We start from the raw sequence: 12,987 nt of genomic DNA on the forward strand, positions 1-12,987 counted from the left end.
ATGCAAATACGGCAAAGCTGAGGAAAGCTCTTGCATACAGACCAGAATAAAATCACAGAGAAGCTCCTGTGAAAGACTGAAAGTACTGTAAACTTAATCCCAACTGAACTGAGCTTTTTTCCTCCCTTTAAAATTTCTGATTTATGATCATGTTAGCAGGGCAGAGAAACATAATATTATATATTATATTATAATAACATGATGTTTTACCTCCCATCCCCACCAAGCACTGAGAATCAAAACTCTCAGCTAGCCAGAAGACTCTCTGATGATTTTACTCTGTATAGAACAAAAATGCGCTATGATTCACTGTAGTCGTGTCTCAAATCCAAGGCTGCAGCTGAGGAATGAGAGACCTTGCTAGTGCTGGAATGCAAAGGCGCCTCTTCACTGCTTGATTGACACACAAGACAGAGAAAAGTACAGAGAAACTGTACTTATTTGAAAATCTCATCAAAAATAAATAGAGACAACATGAAGCCAGAATAAATTGAAATAAAAAAGTATACTTTTTTTTGAATACACAAGTATATTACAGTAAAATAGTTGTGTGTGTATGTGTGTGTGTTTAATTTGTGTGTAACTTCCAATCCACAAATGCAAACTGTCATAGTTGGGGGAACTTTTATTTTACACTGATATAAACTTAGTTCTTAGTATAAACTTAGAAAGGTAAATAACTGTAAATGAGTTAAAATGAAAAGACATCCTAAGCAGGCAGTACACATTTTAATCTTACCTAAAATTTACATTCCATAACATTTAATTACGCCTAGGTCATATGGTTTTATGCTGTGCATAAAGAGTTGTAAGTGAGGGAAATTCTGAAAGGATTCACCAGTTCAGAACCACAGAGTACAATTCTTAACCTCATTTGAAGGACCTGCCAAAATAAGACAGCCTTCATTGCTGAGAAATACAGCCTTTGTGTCCTTGGTTTCCCGTCTCAACCTTTAAGGCTAGAAAACATGAAGAGAAAAAACATTAAGCCTGTGTTTTCCTCTCCTAGTCAAAAAGAAAAGTGCTAGACACTACTTCTGATGTCAGTATCCACTTAACCATTTCCTAAAAAAAAAGCTGTATGGCACAGAGGAGATTGCTCTACAGCTGTCATACTTTCCAGTGTAGGTGATCTTTGACCCCTGGCATGTGCAGCTCGCAAACATGTGATTCACTGCGCTCTGCTCAGCAATGCTACTGAGCAGGTATAATTAGTCTGTATTGAACAGCATGTTCTGCACTTGACAGCTTTTAGGGACGAACTTTGAGCAGACACATATTTCCTTTAGTTCAATTTCTAATAGATTGGCTCTCCTATTAGGGCGGAAATTAGAATATTTATTTACACATTAGTGCAGTGCATTTAATTAGCTGACTGTATAGGCTATTGTGTGGGTGCACTTACCAAACCCTTTATTAGGAGGACCATGCTAATTGGGTAGGGCCTTCAATTTGCTCATGTTAACAAGATTGCATCATGTAATTTCAGCAGATTTTTCAGGAGCACTTCCATGCTGCTCCACATCCTAAAGGTGTTGGTCCTGGAGACCCACTGCCTGCACCTTTTTGGGCTTTTATTGCTTTAACACACTTTTGCTTTAACACACTTACTTTAACCCAATACTGGCCTGTTAATAATCTGATTAGTTCAATCATATGTGTTAGAAGCAGAAAAGGCAATGCAAAGTGCGGGGCAGCGGGCCTCCAGGACCAGGATTGGTAAATAATGTTCTATTAAATTCAGATCCAATTAATGGGAAGGCCACTGAAGAACACTGAACTCTTTGTTATGTTCATAAAACCAGTTTGACATCTGCTTTGTGACATGGTGCTATATCATGCTGGAAGAAGCCATTAGAATATGGATAAATTGTGACCATGAAGGGATGCACCCTGATTGGTAATTAAAGCTCCCAAAAGTCTTACACCATGTCTACTAGCTTGGGCTGTTGACACAAGGCAGGATGGGTCCATAGGTTCTTTCTGTTGGCACCACACTCTGATCCTACCATCTGTATGCCCCAGCAGAAATCAAGATTTTCAGACCAAACTTTGTTTTTCCAGTCTTCAACAGTCTTCGTCCAGTTTTGGTGAGCCTGTGCCCCCTGCAGCCTCAGCTCTGCAGTCGTGGTCTTTTGCTGCTAGCCCATCCTCCTCAAGATTCGGTGTGTTGTGCATTCTGAGATGGTTTTCTGCTCATCATAGAGAGTAGAGAGTTCATTGTACAGAGTGGTTGTCTTAGTTATTATAGCCGTCATGTCAGCCTAAACCAGTCTGTTCATTCTCTGTTGACCTCTCTCATCAGCAAGGTGTTTCCATCTCAGAGCTGCTGATCACTATATATTCTTTCCTTATTGCACCATTCTGAGTAAACACTGGAGGCCTGTAGTTCTGATGATACTCCCATCAGCCCATCTGACACAAACAATAATGACAAGTTAAAAATAACTGAGAACACATTGTTTCCATATTCTGATGGTTAATGATCATGTTGCATTGCAACATTAGAATTGGCTGATTAGATAATTGTAGGTCTACAGGTGTTCCTAATAAATTGCTTAGAGAGTGTATGTGGTCAAATATTTGTTCAAAGTTCAAACTCTTGGTCAGAATATCAGAGAACATTAGTTATATTAAGTTATATTATAATGTCAACAGAAGACTAGTTACTGTTGGGAGAACATTATAATATACTGTACGGCCTATTAGAATCATTGAGATGAATTAGCAGGCCTACACTTGTAAGTTCTGACTTATGTATTCCTGATTTCTAACTGACCACTATACGAACCAGTACACTCAAGTAGAGACCAAAGGAGATGTGTGCTTGTCCATGCTGTACGTGGACGCCCTGCTAAATCTGCCCTCCCCTTGTCTTCCTAGTGCAACAGGATCAATCCCAGTCTTTTTTGTAAAAAGTGCTCTCCTAATCTGCAATAGTCAGCTTCGGTTGTTCTAGATATGACCTTTCAAAGAGTGCCATTTAGGTCAGCTGGATTTCTTAGAAGCATATCACCAGCATTTAGAGCTCATGGAATTACCTCTTCTAAGTATAAGAAGGTAAGTTGTGTCTTTTGGCTTTGACTTTCGGATTCAAAAGGTTCTCCTTTCAGCGCATTCAGACATTCACAATAAATATAATCAATAATCAAGTCTGTCATTTCTTTTCACTGGATTTCTTTAGTTCTGTTTAAATGATGTCAGTATTAAATACTGATATATTTTGATAGTGAATCTTGTAAGCTGGGTCTCACTTTGTCACTCACACAATGTGTTTAAATTAGCAATATTTTATATATGTTGCTAATTTATTATTTAGCAAAAAAATGTTTATATTTAATTTATATATATATATATATATATATATATATATTAGCATATTTCATTTTATATGGTCTATTCAATATCATTATCAAAGCAGGGGAGCAGCAGAACACCTTCTATTTCAGTCAAAAGTAATGATTTGGATTTGAAGTGTCTTTTGTCCTCTAAGGTACATGCTGAACTAATGTCACTGTATTGATTTACTGTTCAAACAACCACCTTGTTTGCAGGGGTGCATATTAAGTCCACATTGCCACATCTGCTCTTTAGAGTTCTACTAAACGTGAAGACTGCGTCGTTTTCTTTCATCAGCGAGCCAGGATGTTCATAATTTGTCTGCTTTTTAAGCACTGTTAATAAATCACTCTCCTTCTGTGGCCTACTTTCAGAACAAAACTACATGGAAGCCTTCAAAATGAAGAGCTTTACGATAAGCCCTGTCAGACCTTGTCACAACAGCTGACTGAAATTCTTTGTGGACTTTAGAGCATTGAGGCCTGTCAGTTACTAAAAGGTGCCCTAGAATTAAAACCTACCTTGGCATACTTGGAAGTGGCATACTGTGGTCCACACTGTTGTCTCTTCATTGAATAGAAAATCTGGGAAATTGGTACGTAACAGCTTTGGCTCATTTTATTTCACCCTCAAAAGTTACACACACAGCCTACAAGCACAAGCCTTTCCACATCTAAAGCTGCAATTAATTAAAATGCAACAGCCTCTTCAGGGGGAAATGAGGTTGTTGACACTAGAGAGCAGCACATCACTTCCAGATTCTGCTAGTTATGGGAATCCAGGTTGCCGCGCTAACCAGGCCTCACGACTGCAGCCTTTCCTGTGTCAGTGTCCGCAGAAGTGTAGCTCAAAAGTAGCACACCTCAAAGCAAAAGCCAAGAAGCAAGTGGGTATCCATGCTAGGCTAGAAGCTAACACTAGCCAACCAACTCTTCAACTTGTTAAACACACACCACAGAACAGGATATCAGTACTATCTGGAAAGACATGGGAATAATTACAACAAATAACGTCAGAGTTATTGTTGCAGTGCAAGAAAAACTAAGTTATGCTATGTTATTTTATGGGATTTCTGTGTGAGCCGTTGCAGTGCTGTAAAAAAGCACTGCATCTGCATCAGAGCAGAGCTCATCAAATTATTCACAAGCTCTACAGAAAAACCAAAATAACAAGATTGTACATAGGCTTGTGAAACTACATTGAGGCATTTCTGTCCCATAAGTCACAAAATTATTATTTTAACATTGACAACTTAACAATGCATAGATGCATTCTATGGCTTCCCTGGGAAAGTACAGAAACTGAGCAGAAATCATTAAATGAGTCCAGTATAGAAGAATAGAAGAAAATATAGATCTGGTATTTTTTAAATAATCCATAGTAGATTTATGTTTGCGTTGTTTTCCATGCATTACTGAATAAGAAGTGCAGGAGCGCAAAGGGTTCCAGAGGTTTGACCCGAATCAGTTCAGTGTCCAGGCTTAACACAGTAAACCAGAAACACTGACATCTTTGAATGCGTCCATTATCATGTGTGTGTGTGTCCTGTTTTCTTCTCAGGAATGCAACAGCTGCTGGTTTTCCACCTCCCACTCCAGAAGCGCATGTTTTTATGGAAGCCCGACAGAAGCAGTCAGTGACATTCCAGACGGCTCCACTCTGCTGGTCGGAGGTGTGCACTAGTTTGGGGTTTGCTCCCCCTGAAAAAAATCATAAACTTGTCTCTTTATGTCCTACTGAATGGCATCTAAACCCATTTCTGTCAAAAAACTAAATTTAGTGTGACACCATTATTATTAAGAAATACATTTTGGATAGTTAAACCCTGAATAAACAGCTAACGGAATCTGTTATTACACGTAATGTTTTCATTACAAAACAAGCGTTACCAGCTCCGGGGTATTACACTATCAAAACAAGCTTTCTGATTTGATTTCAACACACAAACCATGTGATCAAAAGACTATGTTTAATATGACTAATTAAGTGATAATATGATCCATTATGTGATTTTGTAACCATATGGTGAGAGAATTCCTTTACATCTGTGCCAGGAGAACATATTGTCTGCATCATGCAAAAAACCTTTTGTCTCCAAATTGGCAACTCCTTATGTTGAAAGATATGACAAGACATTTTGGAGCATTTCTATTGGCCCATTCAACATAAAATTATGTTATTAACCCATTGATGTCCATATCGTTCTTTTTTTCACACCTTCACACACTAATGCACAATCCATGCACACACTGGCAAGAACAGCTGTAGTAATGGAATATGAAAAATTATGAAAAAATATTAAAAAACAGGTCCATCAGATAATTGTCTGGACGTTATATATATATAATTATCTGATGGACCTGTGCTCACTTTATGCTCAAACTGTAATTAAAATGTGTGTGTGAAGGTGTGAAAGAAAAAAGAAAGGAAGATTAAATGGAAATATTCATTGAAATATACAGAATTCCGTAATATTATACACATTATGTGTTATGTGTGTATTGTGTATAAGGTTATAGTAGAAATGTTGATGTGATCATGGCCCATTTCATCAGTTTATTAGAAATGTATCAACTTTATAAGAAGATGATATGAACAGAGCATGCCATGTGAAATATAGTCACTAGTCACCCTAAGTACAACAAAAATGGCTCTAAAAATACCTAAAATGCTAATGCTATTATGTCAAGACCGTATGTTTATGATTATTACCACATACAACATGTACAGTTAACAGGCAGCATTTCCCCTGAAGTGTAGCTGACCTGTTATTTTTAGAAAAGAATGGATTCTGTTCTGTCTGATAAGACATTTCCTTCTCCAAAGTGCTATTTCCTGTATTGATGCCCCTTGCATGACACACACACACACACATTGTTCACAAAGTGTGTCCATTTTCACCTTTCTATTTCAGGCTTTGGTTTGTGTGGGATACCAGAGAATCTCATTGGTGCTCTGCTGAAAACAGGAGTGAAACAGCTTACAGCTGTCAGCAACAATGCTGGGTACAAGCACTTAATCTCTATCATCTTAATGGAGGAACTCTATGTTCTTATGGCATTTCTTTACTGCCCTGAGCTACCTACAGTTGGGTTCCTGTCCATGCATGTTAGACAATATGAAAGGGAAATAGCTTTGTCCGGTCTAAACACAGGAAAGTGGGGGTTAGTGGAGTGGGTTAGAGGCTGATATGTAAACCTATACAGATACTGCAGAACAATAGGGTGTAATACAATTGTGTAATCCCCCTTTATTGACATCTGCTAACAGAGTGGATAATTTTGGTCTGGGCCTGCTCCTAAAGACTAAACAGATCAAGAGGATGATCTCATCTTATGTAGGAGAGAACATGGAGTTTGAGAGGCAGTACCTTGCTGGAGAACTGGAGGTGGAGCTTACCCCTCAGGTAGGCCTCTGAGACATCCTTTTGCACTGAACCACAAAACAATAAAGGACAAAAACGTATTATTATTACTACGAGTGAGAAATAATTGTGAAGTACTGCATGCTTTTTTCCAGAATTACAAGTATGAATGGACTCTGATTTCAGAGTTAATGAGCCTGTTAAATAGGAAACTCTTTGTCCAGCCAAAAGCAGCGCCTCTATATCATTCTTTCACACATTTGTTGCTCTAGGGTGTCACCTGGTGAAGTCTTCAGCCTAGCCTCTATGGCTTTAAGCAATAATCAAACAATACACTGTTTAAAGTATAAGTTTCTTGGGGAACATTTGGAGGTTATTCACTGTGGAGCTCAAGGAAAAGGTTTCTTGAAGGTTCTTCACAGTTTCAAATTGAAGAACCTCTAAAAGTTTTGTTGAAGTAACTGTTTCTACTGTCCCGGGAAGACTTTCTACTAGCTGTTAAAGCATTGCTCTGAGGATCTGACTGCATTCAGCGACAAGCGTGTTAGTAAGGTCAGGATGATGGATGATCACCTCTCCACCTCATCCCCAACCCATTCCAAAAGTTTTAGTTGGAGAACCATCATTCCAGAGAACACAGTTCCACTGCTCCACAGCTCAGTGCTGGGGGTTTTACACCCCTCTAGCCCACGCCTGGCATAAGGTATGGTGCCATAGAGTTTAAAGCCTGTATATATTAAAAAACAGAAAGAACCTTCTGTTAAAACCATTCTTAAAGTAAAGGAACGTTTAAGGAACCTGTGTAAAAAAAGTCTGAAAAACGCCTGGAACCCCTTGCAATAGAAAAAACATGTTTCGTTCTTTAATGAACATCTGTATTGCTGGCTCTTGAAAGAGCTGTATTTGTAAATGAGATAAAAGCTTTAAAGCTTAAAGAACCTTCTACATCATATAAAGCTTCCAGAAACTGTAAGATTTTTCCTAGAATATTCAAAACCTTTTTAAGACTGTCTAACCATTTATTTTTATTTAGGAACATTTGACTTTTTTCACCTGTCACATAGGGCACATTGGCAGAAAGGATAAGGGCTGGTGGTGCGGGTATACCAGCTTTCTTCACCGCCACAGGGTATGGCACACTCATTGAGGAGGGCGGCTCACCCATTAAATACAACAAAGACGGTGGTGTAGCTATCGCCAGTGAAAAGAGAGAGGTAGGCCATAATGTCTTTGATAAAGTTGTGTTCATGGAACATTTCTACTCTCTGATTTACAACTAGAGCAGGACATCCATGACCAAAAGAGAGATTAATCAGAACTACAGAACCAGGGGATTGTTTACTTTCACGCTGTTTGGAAGCCATTCAGTAAATTTATCTTTGTTGTTTCTGGCTACAGGTTCGTGAGTTTAATGGAAGGCACTATGTCATGGAAAAAGCCATCACAGGGGACTTTGCACTTATTAAGGCCTGGAAATGCGACAAGGCCGGGAACCTTGTCTTTAGGTAAAAAAAAAGATATGTATATATATTTGTTATTAGAAGTCGTAATTAATTATTTGTAGGCCTTGTTGTACTTTATAAATAGTCTCTATTCAGTATTCCTTATTTTTAAGCTTTTGACACATGCTGTTATCGTCCCACTTTGTCCACAAGAGGTCAGTATACCCATGTTTAATTAAAGCTGGGCTGGCTTTCCTAAATGCATCTTAAGCAAGCATTACATTGAACACTCTCTCTCACAGTTAGAATGATCCTTAAACATACATGCTTTTGAGAAACTGGGCCTTGTTTTTTCATTTCACTGACCTCAAGGGTTTCGTCTCATTGTAGTTTTGTCTCAATTGCAGGAAAACAACACGGAACTTCAATCAGCCCATGTGTAAAGCAGCAAAAGTAACAATAGTGGAGGTTTGTAGAAATCTATCTTCCTACTGAGTATCTATTTATAGTGTCTGGGTTAGTAAGTCATGCTTAGACGAGTTCCTGTGGTCCACAGGTGGAGGAGATTGTAGATGTTGGAAGCTTTGCTGCAGAGGACATTCATGTACCCGGTATCTACATTGACCGGGTGGTAAAAGGCAACGTCTATGAGAAGAGAATAGAGGCAAGAATGGACACATAGTTAAATGTTTATAACTGCTAGAGGTAATCATGAATGTTTGAATGACGTTCCTGATGTGAATCTGTTCAGAAAAGGATAGTTCAGTCCTCCCAGGCAGAGAAGCCAAAGGCCAAGGATTCAGATAAAACCCGAGAGAGAATCATTAGACGAGCAGCAATGGAATTTGAAGATGGGATGTATGGTATCCTTTAGTACCTCCTGATGTTAGGTTTGTGTGATAGTACAAGTATACAAGTGATTGGAAATGTGTCTCAAAAGTCTCATGACTTTATTGTTTGTTTGTTTTGGGTTCTTTTTTAGCACCACCTGAAAAACATTTTGCCCTTTACACTGCATAAATGTTTCATGATAAATGCTCCTATAGAAATGACCAATGATCTGCTTCATCCTCATTACATTTATGCGCATTAAAGTTAAGAACTATTTTTTTCATTCTTCTGTAAAGCCAATTTTAACAACATCAGCTACAACAGTGACTGGATTGTCTTTTGTGTTTTCAAATACCTTGACTGCCTTCTTAAAAGCTAACCTCGGTATTGGGATTCCGATGTTGGCCAGCAATTACATAAGCCCTGAAATCACTGTTCATCTACAGAGTGAAAATGGCATTTTAGGACTGGTGAGCTACATTACAACACTATTCTTATACACCACACTATCTGTCTCTGTCTGTATCTATCTGTCTACACTATATGGACACCTGCTCATTCATTGGTTCTATCAAAATCAAGGGTATTAAAAGAGAGTTTATCCTGCTTTTGTTGGAGTAACTGTCTCTACTGTCAAGGGTAGGCTTTCTACTAGAAAGCATTTGGAGTATTGCTGTGATTGCTTTTATAGACAAGAGCATTAGTGAGGTCAGGATGTTGGATCATCACCACCCCACTTCATCCCCACCTCATCCCAGAACTCCCCAACTCCTCCAAAAAGGTTTGGATGGAGAGCCATCGTTCCAGAGAACATAGTTCCACTGCATCACAGCGCAATGCTGGGGGCTTTATACCCCTCTAGCCCAGACCCGGCATTAGGAATGGTGCCAGTAGGTTCATGTTTGTCTGCTTCGAAGAATCCTATTCTATTGGCAGTGCCTCTCTACAGGGATAGACAAGATGTATCAGCAGTGGGTGCAACTTAAAGTAGATTTATTTTTATTAGAAGGGGTGTGGACATGTGGACAAACAGTCTATCTATTTATTAAACATTAATAAAGTGAGTAAAGTAAGTAAAATATATATATACATTTAATTTGATAATATCTATATTTTAGGGTAGACATAACTCCATTTATGTTAACTTTTTTGTTATTATTATTAAAAGAAACACAGACATTCACTTTTCTACTTTCAAAATATTTGCTGATGTGTTTTAGGGTCCTTATCCCACAGAAAGTGAGGTTGACCCTGAGCTCATTAATGCAGGTACAGAGTGAAGCTTCCTTGCTGCATGTTCTCAGTTCTTGATTCTACTGGGAACCTAAATAGGATAATTTATTTGCCTATTAATGTTTTATAAACTCACATTTCAGACCTTTTTATAGCAAACACACTAGCAATTGGAATTTAAGCTAACATGGCTCATTTGTGTGGTTGTGTGGTTTGGTTACTTCACATATCAAGTCTTTCTCCGCAGGTAAGGAGACCGTCACTGTTCTTCCAGGAGCTGCCTATTTTTCCAGTGATGAATCATTCGCAATGATTAGGGGGTGAGTTGTGTCCTTGTGTTTCTGCATGCATTCTTAGAGTTGATAGGAAATTTAAAGACAATGTAATTTCTCATGAAAAAAAAACTCATGGGCCTTTTAATTATAAACCTTATTATCAAATCCGTGCAACATTCTAAGCAAAAATTATTGCATCCAAATAGTTCCAACCATGTGTCACGAATCGACATAGCACCATTGCTTTTGCTAAATAAAACTTAAAGAGCCTTGAAGAGTGTATAATGTATTCAATAACTACTGTAGACATGTATACTGTATGGACAAAAGTATTGGGACACCTACTCAATCACTTAGGTGTATTAAAGGGTTTATCCTGCTTTTGTTGGAGTAACTGTATCTTTCTTTAGGGAAGAAGGTTTTCTACTAGATTTTGGAACATTTCTGAGAGGATATGATTGCATTCAGTGAAAAGGACATTATGGGGCTCAGTGCTGGGGGAGGAGGGGTTATACTCCTCTAGCCCATACCTGGCATCTGGCATGGTGCCAATAGGTTCATGTTTATCTGCTGCAGAGAGTCCTATTCTATTGACAATGCTTCTCTACAGGGACTAGACAACTGGGTGCATTTGCACATCTGTGATAGCAATGGGTGCAACTTAAAGTAGTTGAATGCATTCGACAGAAGGGGTGTCCACAAACATTTGGACATATAGTGTATGTCTGTTTTGCAGTCCTGAGAGCGAGACACTGACAGCTGAACTCAAAGAGCTGGAAATCAAACTTAACATTTTTCTTTTTTTCATTCTATGGCTCTCTAGTGGTCACGTTGACCTCACCATGCTCGGAGCAATGCAGGTTTCTAAGTACGGAGACCTGGCCAACTGGATGATTCCAGTATGAGATCCTTCCTATTTGGTTAATTTATGAGCTTGGTCATGTGTCTCATAGTAGATGAGTAATGTTTTGGCTCTCACACTGTCTGTATAGGGTAAGATGGTAAAGGGAATGGGTGGAGCTATGGACCTGGTCTCCAGTGCTGGGACCAAAGTAGTAGTCACCATGGAACACTCAGCCAAGGTACAGTGCTGGTAATTCTGATGTAAAACACTTTCACGGTTGTCCGAGATGTGCAACATGATGTGAACATGCTTAAATTTCTTCTCCTATCCAATGTGCAAACTTGCAGGGGGGGAAACACAAAATCCTAGAGAAGTGCACACTGCCCCTGACTGGAAAGCAGTGTGTTGATCGCATCATCACCGAAAAGGTGGGGGTGACACTTGTTCATTAAAATCCTGCTATGTAAATATCCCTAGTATCTTACTAAACACAGCTAACATTCTCTTGAAACAGGCAGTGTTTGATGTAGACAAGACCAGAGGGCTCACCCTCATTGAGGTTTGGGAGGGGTTAACTCCCGATGATATTAGAGCTTGTACTGGCACAGATTTTAAGGTAAGTCTAAGGAAGTGCACTAATGAAACAGTACTTGCGCACAGAATTAAGGGGATCATTCTGAGATCTGGCTTTCTGAATTATTTCCAGGTATCCTCAAACTTGAGGCCTATGCAGCAAATATGACATTTACCTCATGAGTAAAAGCTCATGTTTTCCACCACTGGCTCACATGCTAACAGCTCCAAGAACACTGGAAGATGGTGTGTCTGAAACAGGGCCCATAAGCCCTCATTTATGGTGATGGAAAACTGGAAAACTGCAACTGAATATAATGATTTTTATTAACACATACTTGGATTTATTAGTTCAGGTAAATAACTTATAAGCAGAGTTGGGGACAAACCTATAATTTAATCAGTGGTGGCTTTATTTAATGAGAGATGTTTCTGAATGTTTCTCCTTGTTTAAAAAAACATTTTTTTGAAATATGGCAGAGGGTTGACACATGGATGTCTTGGCACTGAATGTCTTCAGTTTATTGGGATTATAATTACGCTGTGTGGTGTCACTTGGATGTTTGTGAATAAAGCTGCTTGCTGCATGTCTAGGCACTGTATCTTTACATAGCATGATTAATTGTGTACAGACAGGTTACGCTTGACACAAAGCATTAAAACAGTGTCGACACAACGATTTGGTGCCTCACTCTAAACGCCAGATTCATTAAAACCACTGTGACGATTCCAATATTCAATTCCAATAATAATATATTTTTAGTTTAGTATACACAATATACACAATACATACACTATACACACACACACTATACATACACTATACACACACACACACAGACACTATACATACAGTATACATACACTATACACAAAATACACACACAATATTGCACTGTTTAAAATAGACAGGTTTAATAGACAATTGAATTCAAGTGTAGTGTGAGTGAGGAGGGTCTTTGGTGGGTGCAGTGTGACTGAGCAGTTGGTCACAGTTCCAGTAAATAAGTAAGTGCAGAGTGCAGAGTGTGTTTGTATGAGATGGGGGTGTGATGAGACTGCTGAGAGAGCTTTGTGATGGATATT

At 38.7% G+C, this 12,987-nt stretch overlaps 1 protein-coding gene across 1 annotated transcript; it reads left to right on the plus strand.

The window, feature by feature from the left end:
• The first annotated feature begins 2,961 nt into the window (after window positions 1-2,961).
• LOC140539583 (succinyl-CoA:3-ketoacid coenzyme A transferase 1, mitochondrial-like) lies at window positions 2,962-12,070 on the plus strand. The gene is made up of 17 exons (XM_072662318.1): window positions 2,962-3,060; window positions 4,900-5,011; window positions 6,254-6,344; window positions 6,610-6,745; window positions 7,768-7,917; window positions 8,102-8,208; window positions 8,553-8,613; window positions 8,702-8,809; window positions 8,897-9,008; window positions 9,352-9,446; window positions 10,197-10,245; window positions 10,457-10,529; window positions 11,308-11,383; window positions 11,477-11,566; window positions 11,676-11,756; window positions 11,843-11,944; window positions 12,035-12,070. Exons 1-17 carry the CDS (start codon window positions 2,962-2,964, stop codon window positions 12,068-12,070), a joined length of 1,578 nt encoding a protein of 525 aa, XP_072518419.1.
• The last annotated feature ends 917 nt before the right edge of the window (window positions 12,071-12,987 follow it).

Source organism: Salminus brasiliensis, chromosome 18 (genome assembly GCF_030463535.1).
Source record: "Salminus brasiliensis chromosome 18, fSalBra1.hap2, whole genome shotgun sequence".
NCBI classification, from domain to species: Eukaryota; Metazoa; Chordata; class Actinopteri; order Characiformes; family Bryconidae; genus Salminus; species Salminus brasiliensis.